Raw genomic sequence first — 24,477 nt, 5'->3', positions numbered from 1 at the left:
CAAGACAATATCAGCAAAGATTTAACGGGAACCTCCACAAATCGCATCAGGACAGTTTTAATTTAACTTGGAGAGACATGCAAGTATCAAACTTAGTCTCATTATCTGATACATTGAATATCCTTACCCCTTTTAAAGAAGGGCCTGTTAAAACTAAACTGATGGTTTGCTCAAGGCTGCTGATCTGCTGAATTTCAAACAATGCTGTAACTTCTTGCTTTCCTATACTCTGCTTCAACTCTCTCTTTCCCTTGGTAAACTGTATGCATGTATGTGTGTGAATGTTAGAGTAATTAAGTGTTTAGTCTAGTTAATAAAGTCTTGTTCATGTCACACGTAAAGTTGTCTGTGTTTCATGCTCATATACTGGAGTCCCTATTCATGCAGATCCTGACTACAGGCTCTGAGTAGTACTGCACAATAAGATTGTTATTTCCCATAACCTGGAAATGAACATTTCTTAGAATTAATAAACAATTAACAAACAGTTTGCTGAAGACAAGCAGACTAAGGACATGCATTACTGGAACCATGTCCTGTGGTCTGATGAGACCAAGATAAACTTATTTGGTTCAGATGGTGTCAAGCGTGTGTGGCGGCAACCAGGTGAGGAGTACAAAGACAAGTGTGTCTTGCCTACAGTCAAGCATGGTGGTGGGAGTGTCATGGTCTGGGGCTGAATGAGTGCTGCCGGCACTGGGGAGCTACAGTTCATTGAGGGAACCATGAATGCCAACACGTACTGTGACATACTGAAGCAGAGCATGATCCCCTCCCTTCGGAGACTGGGCCGCAGGGCAGTATTCCAATGTGATAACGACCCCAAACACACCTCCAAGACGACCACTGCCTTGCTAAAGAATGTCTCCAGACCTAAACCCTGTTGATCATCTCTGGGGCATCCTCATACGGAAGGTGGAGGAGCGCAAGGTCTCTAACATCCACCACTTTGGGCCCAATTTGGACATTTTCACTTAGGGGTGTACTCACTTTTGTGGCCAGCGGTTTAGACATTAATGGCTGTGTGTTGAGTTATTTTGAGGTGACAGCAAATTTACACTGTTATACCAGCTGTACACTCACTACTTTACATTGTAGCAAAGTGTCATTTCTTCAGTGTTGTCACATGAAAAGATATAATAAAATATTTACAAAAATGTGAGGGGTGTACTCACTTCTGTGAGATACTGTAAATAAAGGACTTGACATGAACAAAAAAAAGTTAAACTTCTGAAGCATTTATTAATTTTAATGTAATATATTATTTGAATATATTATTCAAAACTTGTATCTTTTAATTGCACCTGACCTAACATGAATTAACAATGAACAGTTGTATTTTTATTAATGTTTAAAAAAATATAATTAAACACTGTAACAAATGTATTGCTCTCTGTTAGTTAATATTATTTACATTGATTACACTTTATTTTGATGGTTCCTCGACATTCTACTAGCTCTAAGTAAATTTGAAACTACATGTCAACTAACTCTCATTAGAGTATTAGTAAACTGTTAGGTTATGGTTAGTTTAAGTAGAACAAGTTGACATGTAGTTGCAAAAGTTACTTATAGTCAGTGGAATGTTGAGGAATCATCAAAATAAAGTGTTAGCAGATATTAAGCAGACAGTTTACTAAAACTCTAGTTAGTTGACATGTAGTTGCAAAGTTATTTATAGATAGTATAGATATAGATGCTAGTACAGATGTGTCTAAAGTTGACCATCAAAATAAAGTGTTACCCTTACGTTAGCATTGTGTGCAGAAATCAAATGTAATTAATCAATGTTAAGTGCTAGTACTGAAACTTATCTTAAAGGAATGGTGCACCTGTTTAAATGAAGCAGACTGTTTAAAAGCATTTCTTCTTTTGTATTCATTAAAAGCATTTGTTCAAAGGGATCATATACAGATTATATATACATATATACAGATTGGTCATATAAAAAAGTGCTATGTAAATAAAGATGTCTTGACTTTTAAAAACAAAACAAATGTGTCTGTGATGAATTGATGTCTTGCAGTCTCTCTGTTCTTGCTCAGACGTGGACAGGCTCTGATCTCTGGTGTGGCGGCTTGAGTTCCTGTCAGGTTGGGGTTGGACTTCAGGCTTCGGGTCAAGTCTCGAGCTCAAGTCCTCCACCAAGGACAGCAAGCATGTTATTTCCTATCCAATACAAAATTATATGAACAAGTCAACTCATGAATGTTTCTAGAGCTAATTTACAACAGAAATGAATTCTGTTTGCATCACTGATTCTGTTATTTTCCTGTTTGAAGCCTAAAGCGTCATATAATGAAGGTGACTTGACTGGACTATAACAAGAACATTACAATGAACACAAATCATCTAGAATTGAAGACAAATGATAATAATCCTACTCTGTCTGTTACACTTCCTCACACCTGAAATCACTGATCGAGTGAATCTCCTGAGCTTCTCCAATCTAGATCATTTCTAATCCATTGATGTTGTAAGATCTGGTCTAATGTCGGCCGTTTAGTTGGATCCCGGGTTAGGCACTGGCTAATCAGTTCACTGCATTCTGTACAAATTTTAATAAGGAGAGAGCTGGTTAGTCATGACCATGTGACTTGGCATCTATGAAAACAGCACCTACAACATGATTAATATAATGTAAAATGTTCCTTATCTTTACTTTAAAAGTGAAGTATGTAGTTTCTGCGACACTAGTGGCACTTACAGCGGAATTACAAAATAAAACATTTTCGAAAACCCTTGCAAACGTCCCTTTCGCGCATCACGTCTTCCACAACTTAAACATCACAAACGCAGCTCTTACTGGTTCTTATGAAGGCATGTTTCAGGTCCAACATATTAGGAATACTTTTAGCTGTGTTGCATTTGTCTTTATGAAACTTTATCGGGTGCATGAAGATGCTGTATGATACTGAAGCATGCTTTGTAGCGCATAGCATCACAATACTCTGTTCATTCTGACGTGTTCATGATCCGTTTAATCTTTCATGTTATAAATGCAGAGAGTTTTGCCTTTCACTGCTGTAACTAAAGCTGAATTTATTTTCCCATGACTCCATCGGCTACAGTAGCCACGCCCCAAACTCTCGCTATACATTGAGCTATATATAAAAAAATCTTACATACTTCACCTTTAACAGTTTCTGTGCAGAGCCTTTGCTTTATGTGTGTGTTGATCAATGTTATCAATATTATTCACTCACCTTTGGATAAGTTGGTGTTCTGAAATGTAACTTTAGCTTGTTTGATTTCCATTCTATCCCAAAAAGGAGAACATGTGTTCACCATCTCGTACAACAACACTCCTAGAGCCCAGACGTTCGCTGCGACGGCGTGGAATCTCGGTTCTGCGAAGACTTCAGGTGGGCAGTAATCTAGTAATCCTGTAAGCAGACATTTGCACATTGTTAAGGATTTTTTTTAAAAGCGTCAAATAATCAGTAAGTCACTACATTCAGGTTTCCACACTCTCAAAATGCTCACCAAGGTATATGTTGCTCTCGTAGCCATCGCTACTAAACAGCTGACCGCAGCCAAAGTCTATCAGCTTGAGCTCTAACGTGTTTTTCTTCAACAGGAAGTTCTGCGCATGAACATCATTATGAAAAACGCCATGCTCAATGCAGTGTTGTACTGCCAGCACAGCCTGTCGCATGATGACCCGTGCTGTTGTTTCGTCCAGTTGAGGATGACGAATGATGAAGTCCAGCAAGCTCTCGCAGGGTTCAGGGTACTCCATGACCAGAGTGAATTTTCGAGGATGTTCAAACCAATTGTATAGCTGTATGATGTAGGGGCTTATGGGTTCTCGCCTCATCATTAGCAGCAGCGCCACTTCTGTAACGAGAGGTTCGGGATGCCCAGGCTAGAGAAAAGTAGCAGACAGAAGGTTAGCTGGGTAAAAATCTGAAGAAAACATATCATTTTTAAATGTACTTTTCTTTGATCTTTGTAGATGTCTTCAACAGAGCCTTTTCAGTTCAAAGTTATTTGGCGCTTCTAGACTTATTTGTCTATTATATTTACACCTAATGCTTCCTACAGGTGTATTAACTACAGTAATCAGCACTTAAACAACTAAACGCACATTCAGGTTTTGGCCAACTTACAATATCAAGATAACGGTTGTTGGCAGTCTTGCGTATCCGCTTGATGGCAACCTGAAAAAAAAAAAAAAAAAAAAAAAAAGAATTCAATAACAGTAAAAGTATTCAAGCAGCTGACCTTGCACCAAGTATTAAACCATCTGTTAAATGTCTTCAATATGTTTTGATGCATGCAAGAGCAAAATGTTTTACAATTCGGTAAGATTTACCTTTTTGCAATCAAATTTGCGTGTCCCCTCGTACACCCTGCCAAATCCTCCGGATCCAATCATCTCTCCCACGTTAAAGAGAGACTCAAAGGACTCTGAAAACAAACAGAAAAATATGAGCTCACTAGAAGATTTTTTGTTTTAAAAATATCAGTGCCGGTTGTGTCGAGAAAATAATATTAATATTCTCTGAAAACAAGCCTTAAGATATTTTTAGTGGAAAACAAGACAACAATACTGTTTAAAATAATGTTGAAGAAATAATGACTGGCGATTCACCATTATTTGTCTTGACTCTGGAGTGATCAGGTGACGGCTCAGGATCAGGTGAAGGCTCCAGATCTGGTGGAGGGACAAAAGGCTCCACAACATCCACAGCACTACTGTGGCAACAGCAGCTGAAAGGACTCTTCATGGCCTTCCACAGCATCTTCAAGAAAGATCGAAATCTTTTCCTCTTCCTCCATTCTGTAGGTTTTTCTGAAATGAAGAAAAATGATAGAAAACACAACTATTAGAAACATCTCTGACCTCAAATTAAGCAATGATAGAATGACATCACTTATATTTTACTGTTAAATTCTTAACTGTAATGTTACAAATCCAAAGTAATGGAAATATTTCCAAGCTATCCGCCTGACTTCTGCTTAATGCCTGTATAAATGTCCCAAAATCTTATTTCACAATATTAATTAAGTCATTTTATTTCACAATTATCATAATCTGATCTTTTATTAAAAAGAGAATATACATTTCCAGGCTTCATTTGGCCAACTCTGGCACATGTGGCTCAGTTCTGGTAATGGCAAAGATCACATGGGCCATATTTTAAAATAGATTTAATACATATTTATATTTAAAACTTTTAATAAATACATAGTAATGTCTTATTAATGACATAACTGACTCTGTAATACTCGCCAGGACATTTTGACAATTTTGTGTTTATTCGACAATTCACGCACAATAAGTCGCAAAACAAAAATTGTTTTCACGATCGTATGCTGTCTGAGAAGCGGGTGTTTCAGGTGTGTGTCAGACAGCGCAAGTACAATTGACCTGTACACTTTACACGGCCCAGCCTCATTTAAATCTCACCTGTTGAGCTCTTGTTCACAGGAGAAGACTCCATGGCACCCTGGGCAGTTCGGCCATTTGAAGTCTCTGTTGGCTCAACAGGAACTTGACCTGGCAGCGGAGGGCTCATCCACTCTTCGAGGCTGTCACCCCTGGACAAACAGCGGTTGCCACAACTGCCCTGTTCGTTTGGGCTCTCCGATCCATCACCACTCCACCTCCAACAGACGCTGTACGAGCCTCTGCTGCTCAGGCTTAATGACTCTCTACAGAACCGCCTCTTTACATTGTCCTCAGAGAGGGACAAAGATGATGTGGACATGATGCCTGGTGAAGAATCTGGAATATTTAAAACATCAAAAACTGTTTTTTAATAATATCAATAATCAATGTATTAACTCAGCCATAACTCCTTTAATAAAAGCTTATTCTGACCTCTGCGAGACCATGTAGCAGGTCTTTTAAATGGATTGGACGGACGTCCATCATCTGGGCTCTGCTGGCTGCTGCTCTGCCACTTCCTCCTCCAGTGATCTTGACCTGTGGACACAAAAACAGACTCAGAGGGCAGAGGTGTTAAATATCCAGGTAGGTCCTGGCTCAGCGTCCGGGTCTGGTCTGGCAGCGGATCCTGATGGCATTCATCAGAACCGAGTCTCCAAACCACCTGACCGGCCGTCTGAGAGGAAGCAGCTCTCCTGGATCTGGAGGCTGGAATATTTCAGACATCACATAGTTAGTAATGTTTTAATAATAATCAATAATCAATGTCAGTGGTCAATTACAAACTGGTACTATAGTTACTCAAATTGAAAAGTTTATTTCATATGCAAGGAATCAAATAGATGTGATCACCTAGCTGGGAAAATTGGGGGATCAAATGGGTTCCCTCGCACAAGTTTCTTCACATTAATTTAGTCAATCATTGTACAACATCATACCATAAACAAATGAAAAACTAAAGCACTCACCTCCTCTTTCACCCCTGTGAGCCTTCGACATCCTCCTCCAAACTGCAATAAAAAAAAAATAAAAAATACAAAATACAATATAAAAAAGAATAAAATACAACTATCCTCAGGAAAAAAAATAATTAATAAATAAAAAGAAAAAAAAAAGAAAAAAAGAACAATAAAATAAAACTGTCCTCAGAAATAATATGAACTCTTTAAAAAATAAAACTATGTAGATGATATATCCTCCGATGTCCTTCTAGAATAAAACTCTCAGAAATCCTCCAAACAGCTTCAAAATCCGCACAGGAAAAGCTTCGTAAAAGTCTCTGAATTCGCCTCGTCTCTCAACCAACAAATAGCGATCGGTTCGAGTGTGTATATATTCAGTCAGAATTCATAACTCGCGTCGCTATAGCAACTAAAATTTGAATCACTCATACGCGCACGCACACTTCAAGTCACGTGTGTGAGCAGAGCGCGTGAGCGCACATCGAATCTGAACACATTTATTGAAGTTACTAACTTAATTTTGACGTTTTCTTTAAGACAGATTTATTCTTTCTGAACAATTATTCTTCCTAATATTATTATAATCCGTGGAATTAAAATCCATCGTGTCCAAAATCTTAATTAATTATCTAATTATTAGGCCAATTCATAATTGAGCAAAAGCGTCATTGCTTCTGTCTAAAGTGCATGAGGCCAGAAATGTTGAAGCGGGTGGGCCTTCATGAAACAGGGTGAGGAAATCATACAGGCCTAATCATATCGAGTATGAAAACCGTATGCCAAATTATCAGACAAAAAAAAAAAAAAATACGCAGCGCAGTATTAAGTTCAAAGTTACAAAACAGCAAATAACCTACATTCATGAACTTATGAATTTATATATGGTCAGACCAGATAAGCTACGCACAGACTATTTAAGACAGTACTGGCTATGACTCGATGACAAATGCTAGACTAAGACACTCTCTCCGCTCCTCAAACACTAGTTTTTATAGAGAGAGTTTCTCGAGTAAAGAAAACGCTGTACTTATTCAAACAAACAGTTCTTTATTTACCCTAATATTGTAAACAAGCAGAGATCTCCCTCCAAAGCGTGCAGCACTTCATTCACGATAGAGGCATGTGGAGTTATGAGGTTTGACTGACAGTTTGAAGAGCCAATGGAGTTACGAGGTTTAGTCACAAGTTCTTTTTAATACTTTTCATTGGTTAAATATTTTACAACCTAGAGACGTAAGGGGTGACCAATAGTAATGATTTATGGAGAAAAAATAAAAATGACGAAATTTGTAGATATGAGGTTTCTGCATGACAGCGACTATATGAATTAATGTTTACAATCTTTTAACTATAACTATACACTATAAATGTTTCTACTTTCTACACGGAGATGATCTCATCATAATAATGTCTTGTTATGGGAATTGCGCGGTTTCATTGCTTGGTTTCTTGCAGCAGTACATATCCAACTATATATCCAAATTAGGCGTTTAAAGTATCGACCGATCATATTTGTTTAATAATTTTCAAATTCAACTCCACATTCCACAAACGTGGAAATCTTACCATCACTTCCTGGGCGGGACTAACAGAAACTGACGAATCAAACTTTTCATTTTGACAAGTGGGAGAGGGGAGACTAGGAAACGGCCTGCAATTGACCATGGAAATCATTCTTTTAACTAAATAAACAAAGTTAAAGTGTGATGAGACATCTTTTTGGAAAATGACCGACTATTTATTGGGTGGGCCCAGGCCACTGAATTGAAGGGGTGTCAATTGCAATAAACTGTAAATTCATTAAATGATTGTACTCAATTAGCTTTGAGGCTATGGTCAATAATTAAGGCTTTGAAAATGAATAATTCCATGAATTATAAAAACATTAAAGGTGAAGTATGTATAGTTTCTGTGGCACTAGTGGGACCTAGGGCAGGGCCAGACCTCACCAGGCTGGGCCAGACCTCACCAGCCACAATCAAGTGTCATCTTTTATAACATGAGATTTTGGACAAACTACAGAAAAACTGAGCGCCCATATAGCTACAGTAAACGTTATTAAGTTCATGAAAACATAATACGGTCAAGCCGTTTTAATGGCGGGCAAAACACGTAGGTCGACATTCACTTGTAGGCAAAACATTTATTTTGTCTGTCACAATATGAGGCAAATCCGGCCCTGACTCTAAGACTGTTGGGGCGGGGCGGGAGTGGCAATACTATGAAGGGTTATTATTTTAGATTTAGAATAACTGGGTGATTGATACTTGATATAGGTCTGAGTGCAATAATTCCTAACGAATATCCAATATCTTTAATCTCTGTCTTTCTTGCAGCCCTGACTGTGCTGTCGCTTTTAAACAGCAATTGAAGAAATTGACATACTTGCGGCCAAATCGCTGACAGGAGAGGCTTGAGTGCATCAGTACTTGGGCAAGAGCGTTGTAGTAGCGTCATCTTGCTTTTAAACACATGAGATTTGAGTAAAATAAGATTCATGCTTCATGAATGGTAGTTTTAATGGTTGTACAGTGCAACAATTTCCCTCACATTTGCAAAACAATAGTAACATTTTACAATAAGGTGTTTTTAACACTAGTTAGCCTAACTAGTTAACAAACAATATTATTGATTTGACTGCACTGACACTGTAGGATGAGAACCGAACTGAGCCGGACGACAACATCACTGCTTTATAGATGAAATGAACTAATTTAATAATTGATGATCTGAATCAACACTGAACTGACTTCAGCTGAACAATGACACTAATTTCTTTTAGAGCTGCTGTACAGCCGAAATTAACTACAGTATTTGCATCATTGAATTCTTATTATCAATGTACAGCTGTATTGAATAAATCGCTAAATACAGTATCTCACAGAAGTGAGTACACCCCTCACATTTTTGTAAATATTTTGTAAATATCTTTTCATGTGACAACACTGAAGAAATGACACTTTGCTACAATGTGAAGTAGTGAGTGTACAGCTGGTATAACAGTGTAAATTTGCTGTCCCCTCAAAATAACTCAACACATAGCCATTAATGTCTAAACCGCTGGCCACAAAAGTGAGTACACCCCTAAGTGAAAATGTCCAAATTGGGCCCAATTAGCCATTTTCTCTCCCCGGTGTCATGTGACTCGTTAGTGTTACAAGGTCTCAGATGTGAATGGGGAGCAGGTGTGTTAAATTTGGTGTTATCGCTCTCACTCTCTCATACTGGTCACTGGAAGTTCAACATGGCACCTCATGGCAAAGAACTCTCTGAGGATCTGAAAAAAAGAAGTGTTGCTCTACATAAAGATGGCGTAGGCTATGAGAAGATTGCCAGGACCCTGAAATTGAGCTGCAGCACCGTGGCCAAGACCATACAGCGGTTTAACAGGACAGGTTCCACTCAGAAAAGGCCTCGCCATGGTCGACCAAAGAAGTTGAGTGCACGTGCTTAGCGTCATATCCAGAGGTTGTGTTTGGGAAATAGACGTATGAGTGCTGCCAGCATTGCTGCAGAGGTTGAAGGGGTGGAGGGTCAGCCTGTCAGTGCTCAGACCATACACTGCATCAAATTGGTCTGCATGGCTGTCGTCCCAGAAGGAAGCCTCTTCTAAAGATGATGCACAAGAAAGCCCGCGAACAGTTTGCTGAAGACAAGCAGAAAAAGGACGTGGATTACTGGAACCATGTCCTGTGGTCTGATGAGACCAAGATAAACTTATTTGGTTCAGATGGTGTCAAGCGTGTGTGGCGGCAACCAGGTGAGGAGTACAAAGACAAGTGAGTCTTGCCTACAGTCAAGCATGGTGGTGGGAGTGTCATGGTCTGGGGCTGCATGAGTGCTGCCGGCACTGGGGAGCTACAGTTCATTGAGGGAACCATGAATGCCAACATGTACTGTGACATACTGAAGCAGAGCATGATCCCCTCCCTTCGGAGACTGGGCCGCAGGGCAGTATTCCAACGTGATAACGACCCCAAACACACCTCCAAGACGACCACTGCCTTGCTAAAGAAGCTGAGGGTACCTAAACCCTATTGAGCATCTGTGGGGCATCCTCAAATGGAAGGTGGAGGAGCGCAAGGTCTCTAACATTCACCACTTTGTGCTCAATTTGGACAATTTCACTTAGGGGTGTACTCACTTTTGTGGCCAGCAGTTTAGACATTAATGGCTGTGTGTTGAGTTATTTTGAGGGGACAGCAAATGTACACTGTTATACCAGCTGTACACTCACTACTTTACACTGTAGCAAAGTGTCATTTCTTCAGTGTTGTCACATGAAAAGATATAAAATATTTACAAAAACGTGAGGGGTGTACTCACTTCTGTGAGATACTGTAAATAAAGGTGACTTGAACAAAAAAAAAAGTTAAACTTCTGAAGCATTTATTAATTTTAATGTAATATATTATTAAAATCAAAACTTGTATTTTTTAATTGCACCTGAGCTAACATGAACTAACAATGAACAGTTGTAGTTTAACATGTATTGCTCTGTTAGTTATTATTTACATTGATTACACTTTATTTTGATGGTTCCTCAACAGACATTCTACTAGCTAGAAGTAAATTTGCAACTACATGTCAACTAACTCTCATTACAGTAGTAGTAGACTGTTAGGTTATGGTTAGTTTAAGTAGAATAAGTTGACATGTAGCTGCAAAAGTTACTTATAGTCAGTGGAATGTTGAGGAATCATCAAAATAAAGTGTTAGCAGATATTAAGCAGACAGTTTACTAAAACTCCAGTTAGTTGACATGTAGTTGCAAAGTTATTTATAGTTAGTATAGATATAGATGCTAGTATAGATGTGTCTAAAGTTGACCATCGAAATAAAGTGTTACCCTTACATTAGCATTGCGTGCAGAAATCAAATGTAATTAATCAATGTTAAGTGCTAGTACTGAAACTTATCTTAAAGGAATGGTGCACCTGTTTAAATGAAGCAGACTGTTTAAAAGCATTTCTCTTTTTGTATTCACTGAAAGCATTTATTCAAAGGGATCATATACAGATTATATATACATATATACAGATTGGTCATATAAAAAAGTGCTATATAAATAAAGATGTCTTGACTTTTAAAAACAAAGCAAATGTGTCTGTGATGAATTGATGTCTTGCAGTCTCTCTGTTCTTGCTCAGACGTGGACAGGCTCTGATCTCTGGTGTGGCGGCTTGAGTTCCTGTCAGGTTGGGGTTGGACTTCAGGCTTCGGGTCAAGTCTCGAGCTCAAGTCCTCCACCAAGGACAGCAAGCATGTTATTTCCTATCCAATACAAAGATTATATGAACAAGTCAACTCATGAATGTTTCTAGAGCTAATTTACAACAGAAATTAATTCTCTTTGCATCACTGATTCTGTTATTTTCCTGTTTGAAGCCTAAAGCATCATATAATGAAGGTGACTTGACTGGACTATAACAAGAACATTACAATGAACACAAATTACAATCTCACTACAAATCATCTAGAATTGAACACAAATGATAATAATCCTACTCTGTCTGTTACACTTCCTCACACCTGAAATCACTGATCGAGTGAATCTCCTGAGCTTCTTCAATCTAGATCATTTCTAATCCATTGATGTTGTAAGATCTGCTCTAATGTCGGCCGTTTAGTTGGATCCCGGGTTAGGCACTGGCTAATCAGATCACTGCATTCTGTACAAATTTTAATAAGGAGAGAGCTGGTTAGTCATGACCATGTGACTTGGCATCTATGAAAACAGCACCTACAACATGATTAATATAATGTAAAATGTTCCTTATCTTTACTTTAAAAGTGAAGTATGTAGTTCCTGCGACACTAGTGGCACCTACAGCGGAATTACAAAATAAAAATTTTTCGAAAACCCTTGCAAACGTCCCTTTCGCGCATCACGTCTTCCACAACTTAAACACCACAAACGCAGCTCTTACTGGTTCTTATGAAGGCATGTTTCAGGTCCAACATATTAGGAATACTTTTAGTTGTGCTGCATTTGTCTTTATGAAAATTTATCGGGTGCATGAAGATGCTGTATGATACTGAAGCATGCTTTGTAGCGCATAGCATCACAATACTCTGTTCATTGTGTTCATGACCCGTTTAATCTTTGATGTTATAAATGCAGAGAGTTTTGCCTTTCACTGCTGTAACTAAAGCTGAATTTATTTTCCCATGACTCCGCCTGCTACAGTAGCCACGCCCCAAACTCTCGCTATACATTGAGCTATATATAAAAAAATCTTACATACTTCACCTTTAACAGTTTCTGTGCAGAGCCTTTGCTTTATGTGTGTGTTGATCAATGTTATCAATATTATTCACTCACCTTTGGATAAGTTGGTGTTCTGAAATGTAACTTTAGCTTGTTTGATTTCCATTCTATCCCAAAAAGGAGAACATGCGTTCACCATCTCATACAACAACACTCCTAGAGCCCAGACGTTCGCTGCGACGGCGTGGAATCTCGGTTCTGCGAAGACTTCAGGTGGGCAGTAATCCAGTAATCCTGTAAGCAGACATTTGCACATTGTTAAGGATTTTTTTAAAAGCGTCAAATAATCAGTAAGTCACTACATTCAGGTTTCCACACTCTCAAAATGCTCACCAAGGTATATGTTGCTCTCGTAGCCATCGCTACTAAACAGCTGACCGCAGCCAAAGTCTATCAGCTTGAGCTCTAACGTGTTTTTCTTCAACAGGAAGTTCTGCGCATGAACATCATTATGAAAAACGCCATGCTCAATGCAGTGTTGTACTGCCAGCACAGCCTGTCGCATGATGACCTGTGCTGTTGTTTCGTCCAGTTGAGGATGACGAATGATGAAGTCCAGCAAGCTCTCGCAGGGTTCAGGGTACTCCATAACCAGAGTGAATTTTCGAGGATGTTCAAACCAATTGTACAGTTGTATGATGTAGGGGCTTATGGGTTCTTGCCTCATCATTAGCAGCAGCGCCACTTCTGTAACGAGAGGTTCGGGATGCCCAGGCTAGAGAAAAGTAGCAGACAGAAGGTTAGCTGGGTAAAATCTGAAGAAAACATATCATTTTTAAATGTACTTTTCTTTGATCTTTGTAGATGTCTTCAACAGAGCCTTTTCAGCTCAAAGTTACTTGGCGCTTCTAGGCTTATTTGTCTATTATATTCACACCTAATGCTTCCTACAGGTGTATTAACTACAGTAATCAGCACTTAAACAACTAAACGCACATTCAGGTTTTGGCCAACTTACAATATCAAGATAACGGTTGTTGGCAGTCTTGCGTATCCGCTTGATGGCAACCTGAAAAAAAAAAAAAAAAAAAATCAATAACAGTAAAAGTATTCAAGCAGCTGACCTTGCACCAAGTATTAAACCATCTGTTAAATGTCTTAAATATGTTTTGATGCATGCAAGAGCAAAATGTTTTACAATTCGGTAAGATTTACCTTTTTGCCATCAAATTTGCGTGTCCCCTCGTACACCCTGCCAAATCCTCCGGATCCAATCATCTCTCCCACGTTAAAGAGAGACTCAAAGGACTCTGAAAACAAACAGAAAAATATGAGCTCGCTAGAAAATTGTTTTGTTTTAAAAATATCAGTGCTGGTTGTGTCGAGAAAATAATATTAATATTCTCTGAAAACAAGCCTTAGGACATTTTTAGTGGAAAACAAGACAACAATACCGTTTAAAATAATGTTGAAGAAATAATGACTGGCGATTCACCATTATTTGTCTTGACTCCGGAGTGATCAGGTGACGGCTCAGGATCAGGTGACGGCTCCAGATCTGGTGGAGGGACAAAAGGCTCCACAACATCCACAGCACTACTGTGGCAACAGCAGCTGAAAGGACTCTTCATGGCCTTCCACAGCATCTTCAAGAAAGATCGAAATCTTTTCCTCTTCCTCCATTCTGTAGGTTTTTCTGAAATGAAGAAAAATAGAAAACACAACTATTAGAAACATCTCTGACCTCAAATTAAGCAATGATAGAACTGTTACTGTTACATTCTTAACTGTAATGTTACAAATCCAAAGTAATGGAAATATTTCCAAGCTATCCGCCTGACTTCTGCTTAAAGGGAATATACATTTCCAGGCTTCATTTGGCCAACTCTGGCACATGTGGTTCAGTTCTGGTAATGGCAAAGATCACATGGGCCATATTTTAAAATAGATTTAATATATATTTATATTTAAAACTTTTAACAAATACATAGCAATGTCTTATTAATGACATAACCGACTCGCCAGGACATTTTGACAATTTTGTGTTTATTCGACAATTCACGCGCAATAAGTCGCAAACCAAAAATTGTTTTCGGGATTGTATGCTGTCTGAGAAGTGGGTGTTTCGAGTGTGTGTCAGACAGCGCAAGTACAATTGATCTGTACACTTTACACGGCCCAGCCTCATTTAAATCTCACCTGTTGAGTTCTTGTTCACAGGAGAAGACTCCATGGCACCCTGGGCAGTTCGGCCATTTGAAGTCTCTGTTGGCTCAACAGGAACTTGACCTGGCAGCGGAGGGCTCATCCACTCTTCGAGGCTGTCAGACCTGGACAAACAGTGGTTGCCACAACTGCCCTGTTCGTTTGGGCTCTCCGATCCATCACCACTCCACCTCCAACAGATGCTGTACGAGCCTCTGCTGCTCAGGCTTAATGACTCTCTACAGAACCGCCTCTTTACATTGTCCTCAGAGAGGGACAAAGATGTTGTGGACATGATGCCTGGTGAAGCATATGGGATATTTCAAACATCAAAAACTGTTTTTTAATAATATCAATAATCAATGTATTAACTGAGCCATAACTCCTTTAATAAAAGCTTATTCTGACCTCTGCGAGACCATGTAGCAGGTCTTTTAAATGGATTGGACGGACGTCCATCATCTGGGCTCTGCTGGCTGCTGCTCTGCCACTTCCTCCTCCAGTGATCCTGACCTGTGGACACAAAAACAGACTCAGAGGGAAGAGGTGTTAAATATCCAGGTAGGTCCTGGCTCAGCGTCCGGGTCTGGTCTGGCAGCGGATCCTGATGGCGGTCATCAGAACCGGGTCTCCAAACCTCCTGACTGGCCGACTGAGAGGAAGCAGCTCTCCTGGATCTGGAGGCTGGAATATTTCAGACATCACAGAGTTAGTAATGTTTTAATAATAATCAATAATCAATGTCAGTGGTCAATTACAAATTGATACTATAGTTACTCAAATTGCAAATTTATTTCATATGCAAGGAATCACAAATACATGTGATCACCTAGCTGGGAAAATTGGGGGATCAAATGGGTTCCCTTGCACAAGTTTCTTTTCTTCACATTAATTTAGTCAATCATTGTACAACATCATACCATAAACATATGAAAAACTAAAGCACTCACCTCCTCTTTCACCCCTGTGAGCCTTCGACATCCTCCTCCAAACTGCAACAAAAAAACAATACAAAATACAATATAAAAAAGAATAAAATACAACTCTCCTCAGAAATACCCCACCTCCAAAAATAAATAAATAAAAAATAATAAAATAAAATAAAAAAAATAACGTAAATGAAACACCAAACTCCTTCTAATAAGAAAAGAACAATAAAATAAAACTGTCCTTAGAAATAATATGAACTCTTTAAAAAATGAAACTCTATGTAAAGGATATATCCTCCGATGTCCTTCTAGAATAAAAGTCTCCTTTCAGAAATCCTCCAAACAGCTTCAAAATCACAAGATTCGCACTGAAAATGCTCTGCAAAAGTCTCTGAATTCGCCTCGTCTCTCAACCAACAAATAGCGATCGGTTCGAGTGTGTATATATTCAGTCTGATTTCGTATCACGCGTCGCTATAGCAACTAAAATTTGAATCACTCACACCTGAAGTCGCGTGTGTGAGCAGAGCACGTGAGCGAACTCCAGTGCAGACAGACATACAGTACACAGGAATTATACAGTAGAGATGACATATAACAAGAATATGAGAAAACAAAAATTTAAATAATGCAATATAATATAGTAGAAAACTAGAGGGAAAAAATATATTACTTGTTTTGGCCAGCTTACAAAGGCCGCATCCGCTTGATGGCAACCTGAAAAAAAAAAAAAAAAAAAAAAAAAAAAATCAATAACAGTAAAAGGATTCAAGCAGCTGACCTTGCACCAAGTATTAAACCATCTGTTAAATGTCTTAAATATGTTTTGATGCATGCAAGAGCAAAATGTTTTACCATTCGGTAAGATTTACCTTTTTGCCATCAAATTTGCCCTGCCAAATCCTCCGGATCCAATCATCTCTCCCACGTTAAAGAGAGACTCAAAAGACTCTGAAAACAAACAGAAAAATATGAGCTTGCGAGAAAATTGTTTTGTTTTAAAAATATCAGTGCTGGTTGTGTCGAGAAAATAATATCAATATTCTCTGAAAACAAGCCTTAAGATATTTTTAGTGGAAAACAAGACAACAATACTGTTTAAAATAATGTTGGAAAATAAAAAATTAAATAATGCAACATAATATAGTAGGAAACTAGAGGGGAAAAAAATATAATTGTTTTAATGGATGTACAGATGTTATTTACAAGCGTACAGTTTATGTAGGCTAATTTACAAATGTGAGATTTATAGATGTTATGTAGGCTACAAATGTACAGTTATTGTGGTCAGTTTATATTATGGGAGTTTTTAATTGTTCACGCTGAATATAGCCTGCGGGGAAAAAAACAGTTTATGATCAAAGCAATTTATGTTTCTAGCGGTGTTTTTATTATCAATGTTTAATTGAATAATTTCAGTAGTAATTTATACATCCACTACATTCACATATCCAATCAGCATCTACATTTTATTATTTCTTCACTTTTATGGTAGGATGCAGCCAACTCCTGTTCATATAAAAATGGCCTCCCATCTCATTCTTCAATCTTTTTTTACACAAACAGCTCTTTCGTTGCATAAGGGACTGTGTTAATGATCTTGTAGTGTGATTTGGGATGCACTTATATACTAATTTCACCTACTATTATTTGGACTAAGATATCACTAGGATGTTGGCATGAGACATTTGGAAGATGTTGTATTTTGGTTATTATATCATGACTTAAGTAAACCGACAAAATATCAAAGTGTAATGGTGTTATAATATAATGTTGTGTGGAATGTTAGCATTATGATGTTTATCAGGCTTTGGGTTTTGTTTACCTTACCTCATGACTATAAATGCTGCTTAAGTAAATAAGAATTGTACTTTACCTTTACTAATAATGTTGCTCTTTTTCCACTAGATGTCAGTACACCACAAAAGAAGTAAAATGTTTAGAAAAAAACACTAGAGCAGAATTGATGAGGTGTTCTGTAGTGCTATATTAAGTGTTATTTAGACTTCCAGATTGATTTAAAAAAGGCATATTAATTTGCATATTAACTATCCTAAATAGTATGAGAAATTAGTATAAGTGCATTGCAAATCATACTATAAAATCATTACCACACGCAACCAAAGAGGTGTTTGTGTACAAAAGGTTGAAGAATGGGAGGCCTTTTTTTAAATCAACAGCAGTTTTCATAAGTGAAGAAATAATGAAATTAAGCTAACAAATTTAATTAGATGCTGATTGGATATGTGAATGTATTGGATGTAGTATAAATTAGGGGGAGACCAGATATGGTTGTAACATGGGGAGAGTTGTAACACCAATTCCACCAATCAGGGATAAGCTTGGAGTCCTATGATAATCAGTGTTTACCCACTTCCTCTATGAATGGTTTTATATATATATATATATATATATGAAGAGTTCAGATGCAAAAGCCTCTAAGTGTTACGTGCTGTGCTGTGCTGTATAGATGAGGCGAATACGGAAATCCACAATTATATGGGCTTTATTGAACAATCCAGGAACTAAGAAACAGCGTGAACACACATATCAAACAAGATAACGGACAAGGAGTGCAGGGAGTGAGTCCAACTTAAAGGGAGTGCTGATGAGGACAACAGGTGCTGGGAATCCGGGGAGATGGCGGGAAGACTGATGAGGGAAGTGCAAACAGGAGTGCGGAACAGGAGGATTCTGGGAACTGGAGTCCGGGAAGGCGTGAATGTAACACTAAGTGCCGTCTGAAATTTTCTTCTAAAATGAACATTTTTATCAAGCTTGTATGTTTATGTTAAGTTATTTAACTTTAATGAAAGGGACCTATTAATTGCCATTAAAGTGAAATTACTGAACCTAAACATACAAGCTTCAAACTCTTCAAATATATATATATATATATATATATATATATATATATATATATATATATATACACACACCAAAATCTGCAGAGTTAATCAACTCTGCTCAGAGTACATATGGTCCCTCTCTAAATAGTGTTAAAACAACACTGAAGCAGAGTTAAAGTTAATGAAATAATGAAGCAATTAATTAAGTGATGACTGTGCATTAGTGATGAACACCCGCTGTTAACAAGCAGAATCACTGAAGAAAAGAGAAACACAAGAACTACAACTGACTTCAGTCACAGCCTTACTAATTGCTTAATTATCTCATTACATATATATATATATAGTACTCCAGAATTTTTGCTCATAAAATATAACTTATATTACATTAAGTTGTAGTTTCTCTGGCTAATTTTAAACCCTTATGCTAATATGGCTAGCTAAACACTGGCTGACATGGGTGGGGTGGGTTGTAAAACATTGGTAAAAACTGTCCCCTTATACAACTAAGAACACATTCTAATTATACAGAATGTAGACAGTGAAAAAAAAGTAACTGATGAGGTTTGAAAGAGGGACAAGTCTGTCAGATAAGTTGCGAAGAAAATGTTGATAGCCAGTGGTGAGGGTTCTGAAACCTCAGACAATGAAAACTTTTATGTTGTCTGTATGGAGCCATTTGGCAACTCAAAGCCAAAGGATGTGTGGGTAAAATGTGCCATATACAGTCTCTGGACCCACCAAGCCTACACTATATGGGTTAAAAACATTGATTTTTCACCACTGTTAATCTAATTGAGAATATTCACACATAGACACAAAAATTTACACTTTTTTCGGTTACACTTTATTTTAAGGTGTCAGTATTACAGTGTAATACATTTAAGTACTGAGTAATAACAATTACCTGTTACCCTTTTTTGTTACATCTACATGTTCTTTACACAGGTACACTGCAGTCAAGTGTTCATTAAGCATAAATACCGCTAAGGAAGTTTGTTCTAGTAGACTAAATTACACACAAACACACACACACCTCCTGATTCAAACAGTAAGTGGATTTGAGTTATGGTCAGTTTTTTTGGATTGTTTCAATAAACTTGTTTTTGAAGCATGTTGCATAGTGTGGCTTCTGTTTTTGCGTCTTTTGTCTAATTGTTACATCTTACCCCAGCATGTTACAACTTACCTCAGTAGTGGGGTAGATTGTAACAAAGGCACAACATGTATTTGACATCAGCTCACAAGGGCTGTGATTTTCTTAAAGATATTTGAATTGGTGCCTTTGTTATAAAAAAAAAAAAAAAAATGTAGGTACTACTTTGTATAAAAGTTTGAGCACTCTCAAAAATTCAGTGAGTTACAGATACTGAAGCAAAAAGTGTTACAGCCATACCCGGTCTCCCCCTACTTAAATTATTTAATTATAAATTGATAATAAAAACTCTAGGTAATCATATTTTATAATAATATTTATAAAAAATTGCTAAACCTACACTTCTCTTGCTCTCTTCACTCTGCTCTCTGTCTTGCCAAGGCCTTCTGTGTGGAATAACATACAATTTCTGCATATGTGTAATATAATATGTGTACTGTGCACATTATGCAAATGTATTCAAAATGTTCAATATACAACCAGAGCACATGGCTGAAAATAACATATATCCCAAAATGCAACATGTTTAACTTGACTTTCCATTTCCAGTGTGAGAAATAACCTGGAAAAAAATGCAGCCATCTCTTGTGTTTCGATTATAAACGATCAATTAATGACTGGCAAAAGTTTTTTACAAAAAAAAAAAAAAAATGTATTTCCATTATGGACACTTGGGTGGTCCACAAAAGAAAGAAAGAAAGAAAGAAAGAAAGAAATCAATCAATCAATCAATCAATCAATCGCCAGACAAATGTTGGTTTCCCAAAGTGCTGTTTATTTGCTGCATGTATGGGATATATTTACAGAACGAAAACTGTACAAATCAAAAGTGGATAAACTAGGAAAATTGTCCAAGTTTACAACACTGCTTTCCACAAAGCCAATGCAATAGCAACATCTAATGATGTTGTGTAAATTCACATTGTGTGTATGTTAACATGATGTTTATCAGACGTTGGGTTTCGGTTAATACCTCACAACTAAATGTCGGTGTTTGACGTCACTAAGATGTTGGCATGAGACATTTGGAAGATGTTTTATTTTGGTTACTTAACACCGCAACTCAACTTAAAACCAACAAAATATCAATGTCTGCTATTGTAAGTATTGTAAGACGCTGGCATTAGACATTGTCCTGAAATACAATTTTGGTCACTCAACGTCAGAACCTATATTCAACCAAAGAGGAACGTCTCATGATGTTGGTGGTCATTGAGATGCAGCCGCACCACCTTTTCCAGCATACCTCCAACACCTCATCTCTTCCTTTTTTCTAAGTTGCCTCATTCTATCCAATCCCGTAGACTGAGGGGTTAATTAGCTCAGAGCTTGAGCCGAGTCTTGGGACTGAGCCCCTCCTACAAGGTCAGCAAGCCAAATTCCTTTACCATCATTTATCAAGACTGGATGTGAACTCGTGAAGCTTTACATAAATCCATGTAAGATTAGTTTACTACACAGTAGTTTACATGCATACTGTGCAGTATTCACTAAGTCATAAGTGAGTATTCCATTCTAAACGTATCCTGTGTGTGTGGCGTGGGTGGAATAGTGGAGTTGTAGCGTTGGTGCTGACAGCCAGGCGCAGAGGAATTTCTCATAGTAATGATTCTCAGTGTAGAGAGGACCTTTAATTGGGTGAATATGTCATAAGGGCTCACAGTTAATCATAGCAAATAGAGAAATAGAGGATGGCTGAGAGGAAGTTTGGGTCGTTTGGGAAATGGTGAAGAATGTAGGTTGTTGTAGTTGGGCTTTAGCAATCTGTGCCATATGTAATTGGTGACTGAATTTTTTAGATAACTGGATGTTTCTCATTTATGTGATGGAAGCGAGAACTTTTTGAAGCCTTCAATGCCTCTTAGATGATAAAGAGTTTTATATATACTAGCAGCAGATGTGACACTGTAAGACTGTGCGTTAAATAGTGACTCACTTATTTAAAAGAATGAAAAAGAATTATGAATAAAATTATGAAGGCATAACATTTAACTGCTACTCTCAATCTCTTGAAGCTTCAGGCAAAGAAAAAAGATTAAAAAATATAAATAAATATACATACCATTACATTGAGTTGTCACGAAAAAGTTATAAGATGGATGCTAACAAACCTGATTCAACAAATACATGAGCAATATCACACTCGTAGCCGTGCGATATGGCTGTATATCAGCACGGCTGTGATTCAGCATGAGGCCGAAGGCCAAGTGTGATATTGCATTTATACAACAGTTCGACGGCACGAGTGTGTAAATAAATAAGAAACAACAACGGATTGTCTTTAAAAACCCTCTTTTGTGAGGAACTACTTCCTTCCGTCACAGATTCAAATCTCAAGTTGACAGTTTAACAGTTGAGCCCATGCCTCCGTTATCTAAAACGTCACTTTAGAACTAATAACGAAGGAACGTTGAGCTGCTTCATTGAAACTCATTAATATATATATATATATATATAAGTAATATATGTAGAGTATTATGAGAGTGAGATTGCCTGAGCGAGTGTATTACCTGCAATACTTTATAGGCTCATTAGTTAACATTAGTTAACTACATTAGTTAACATGAACTAATAATGAACTGCACTTCTACAGCATTTATTAAACTTTGTTAATGTTAATTTCAATATTTACTAATACATTATTAAAATCTTGTTAACATTAGTTAATGCATTGTCAACTAACATGAACAAACAATGAACAACTGTATTTTCATTAACTAACGTTAACTAAGATTAGTAAATAAATACAATAACAAATGTATTGCTCATGGTTAGTTCATGTTAGTTAATATATTAACTAATGTTTAACTAATGAACCTTATTGTAAAATGTTACCCTTGCATCTCTGATATTCTTCAGGTCAATCTTAAATTCATAATCACAAAATTAGTTTGAATGTCCACTGAGGAAAGCGATATCTTTGTCTTTGTCCTTTTAACATCAGGCTTTCATCACTCCCATGACAATGCATTTGTCAGTTGCGCAGGGTTGCCAGGTTTTCACAACAAAACCTGCCCAATTGCTACTCAAAACTAGCCCAATTGCATTTCATGGGGGGTCCCACAGTAAAAATCGCATTCCAGTGGCTAATTATCATGTTATTTGGGGTCGCTTCAACCCGCGGACATGAAAAACAACCCGTGGCAACAGTGTAAAAGTAGTCCAATTCCGCCGGAAAACCAAGGACTTGGCAACGCTGCAGTTGCGTCTTGTAAGATGTTGTTTAAAGTAAAAACAATGCCCTTGTTTCCATGTTTCAGTCCATTTCAATATAAAAGTCTTTGCGACCGACTCACTCACTCATAAAGACAGTCTTTGCCACCATCTAATGGCGTATTAAACTTTCACTGAAGTCGAAATCACTAACAGACTCTTTCTCAATACCAAAAAATATGGCATATTATTTATATAAAATATTATTTATTGAACAAAAATATTTAAATGAACAACAGTAGCCATCATAACAGTATAAGAAGTAAAACAGGAAATAAATACAAGCAAACAGTTCAGTCAAACGTACAAAAGCAGCACTCTATTTAGTATGGGATTTAATTTAAATTTAAATATAAAGTTATGAAACTTAAGCCAAATCTCTGGAACAAGTAATAGATTAATAAGACCAAAGATGGCCTGTTTCATATACCCAAAAGGAATTATACCTCATGTTTAAACACTATCTACATATGAGCCAGTGGCAAATTCCCAAAGGACTGGCCAAGATGAAGCTGCTCTCTGCGGGTACATGAGCGCTGAAGGGTCGCTGACGGCCTGGAGCAAGCGTCTAAACAAATTTTCAAATAGGCTCTACGTTTACATATAAATCGCATATCTGAGGTCTAAACAACTATTTTCTCCCCTAAAAAACTCTTAAAACTACATTCTGTTACAAAATAACAGTAGTATCTATGAAAATAAGTTGGGGTTTTTTCGTCCGCCATGACACTTGCTGTGAGAATGCTGACAAGCGGAGTGATTCAAACGGTGAAATGGTTTTCGTGGCGATACTGGTAGAATATTGTATGGCTGGAAAGACCTCTCAGCCAATCAGATTCGAGAACTGTTCTCATGAGGATTAATTACCTAATGTAACCTTCACCCAAGGAACCAATTCTTTGAGACAATCACTTATGAGCCATAAATGTCATGTGACTAATTACTCTGAAAAGGATGCTGATTGGTTGATGGAACCTCAAGAACACAGTCACAAATAAGCAATTATTCTGAGTGTCAAAATATTACTTTTTTCTCCAGAACAAACTATGTCACTGGTAATACATCTACTTTAATATAATTTAATATTTTGTTTAGTCAGAATTCATGGCTACTTCTGAAAAGCAGTCAATGGAAAAACTCACTTTTTGCTTGTACAATGATGTAGTTACAGCAGCTAGCAGTAGGAGCTAACTGCTGAAACTAACCAGTCAAATCCTCAACTGCTGAGTATGCATAATTAGTTTACTGACAGACAGCTGGTAATTGAACAGTTGGTTATGCAAGTTAAATCCTACTAACTTGAAATCTTGGCTCATGAATTTTGGTGGCTGGGCACTCCAGAAAGTTTACCAAGGTACGTCAGCATGACCTAATTCATATTCATGGCCTTAGCCTTGTAGGATTTGTCACATCGCCTCCGGAACACCTCGATGAGTCATGAATTGTCCCAATACAAATGCGTGGCCCGCTGTATGCTGCCTAGGGGAATGAAAAACTCGTGTGGGTGTCTTGCGCTGGATTTATCTTCTGAGCACAGCCAGAGCTAGCAGGGAT

The 24,477-nt window shown here is 37.6% G+C and overlaps 2 protein-coding genes across 34 annotated transcripts in view; both read right to left on the bottom strand.

The window, feature by feature from the left end:
- The window catches only part of LOC127506149 (aurora kinase A-like), a 123,080-nt gene extending 115,433 nt beyond the window's left edge, over positions 1–7,647 (bottom strand). For 6 of the 31 annotated variants that reach the window (XM_051882338.1, XM_051882302.1, XM_051882340.1 and 3 more), the window contains exon 1: positions 7,416–7,640. Coding sequence is in view for 6 of the 31 variants with exons in the window: in XM_051882331.1 (XP_051738291.1) it covers positions 5,614–5,734; positions 5,831–6,106; positions 6,367–6,397 (428 nt within the window). In the remaining 25 variants the exon portion in view is untranslated. The other 25 variants (XM_051882311.1, XM_051882308.1, XM_051882309.1 and 22 more) reach the window with 15 other exon arrangements.
- LOC127506152 (serine/threonine-protein kinase pim-2-like) lies at positions 1,903–15,071 on the bottom strand. Of its 3 annotated transcripts, none has more exons than XM_051882345.1 (8): positions 14,771–15,071; positions 14,067–14,267; positions 13,787–13,881; positions 13,590–13,640; positions 12,965–13,346; positions 12,686–12,865; positions 11,893–12,032; positions 1,903–2,169 (listed from the first exon to the last, which is right to left on the bottom strand). In XM_051882345.1, the coding sequence occupies exons 1-7, from the start codon at positions 15,069–15,071 to the stop codon at positions 11,929–11,931; spliced, it is 1,314 nt and encodes a 437-aa protein (XP_051738305.1). In that variant the 3' UTR covers positions 1,903–2,169; positions 11,893–11,928. The 3 variants fall into 3 exon arrangements, with proteins under 3 accessions (XP_051738305.1, XP_051738306.1, XP_051738304.1); XM_051882344.1 differs by lacking the exon at positions 1,903–2,169 and adding an exon at positions 11,421–11,634; XM_051882346.1 differs by lacking the exons at positions 1,903–2,169; positions 11,893–12,032 and adding an exon at positions 11,418–11,634.
- Positions 15,072–24,477: the final 9,406 nt, after the last annotated feature.

Source organism: Ctenopharyngodon idella, chromosome 23, assembly GCF_019924925.1.
Source record: "Ctenopharyngodon idella isolate HZGC_01 chromosome 23, HZGC01, whole genome shotgun sequence".
In the NCBI taxonomy this organism is placed as follows: Eukaryota; Metazoa; Chordata; class Actinopteri; order Cypriniformes; family Xenocyprididae; genus Ctenopharyngodon; species Ctenopharyngodon idella.
Note: the sequence above shows the minus strand (reverse complement) of the source record. Positions and strands in the feature narration are given on the sequence as shown.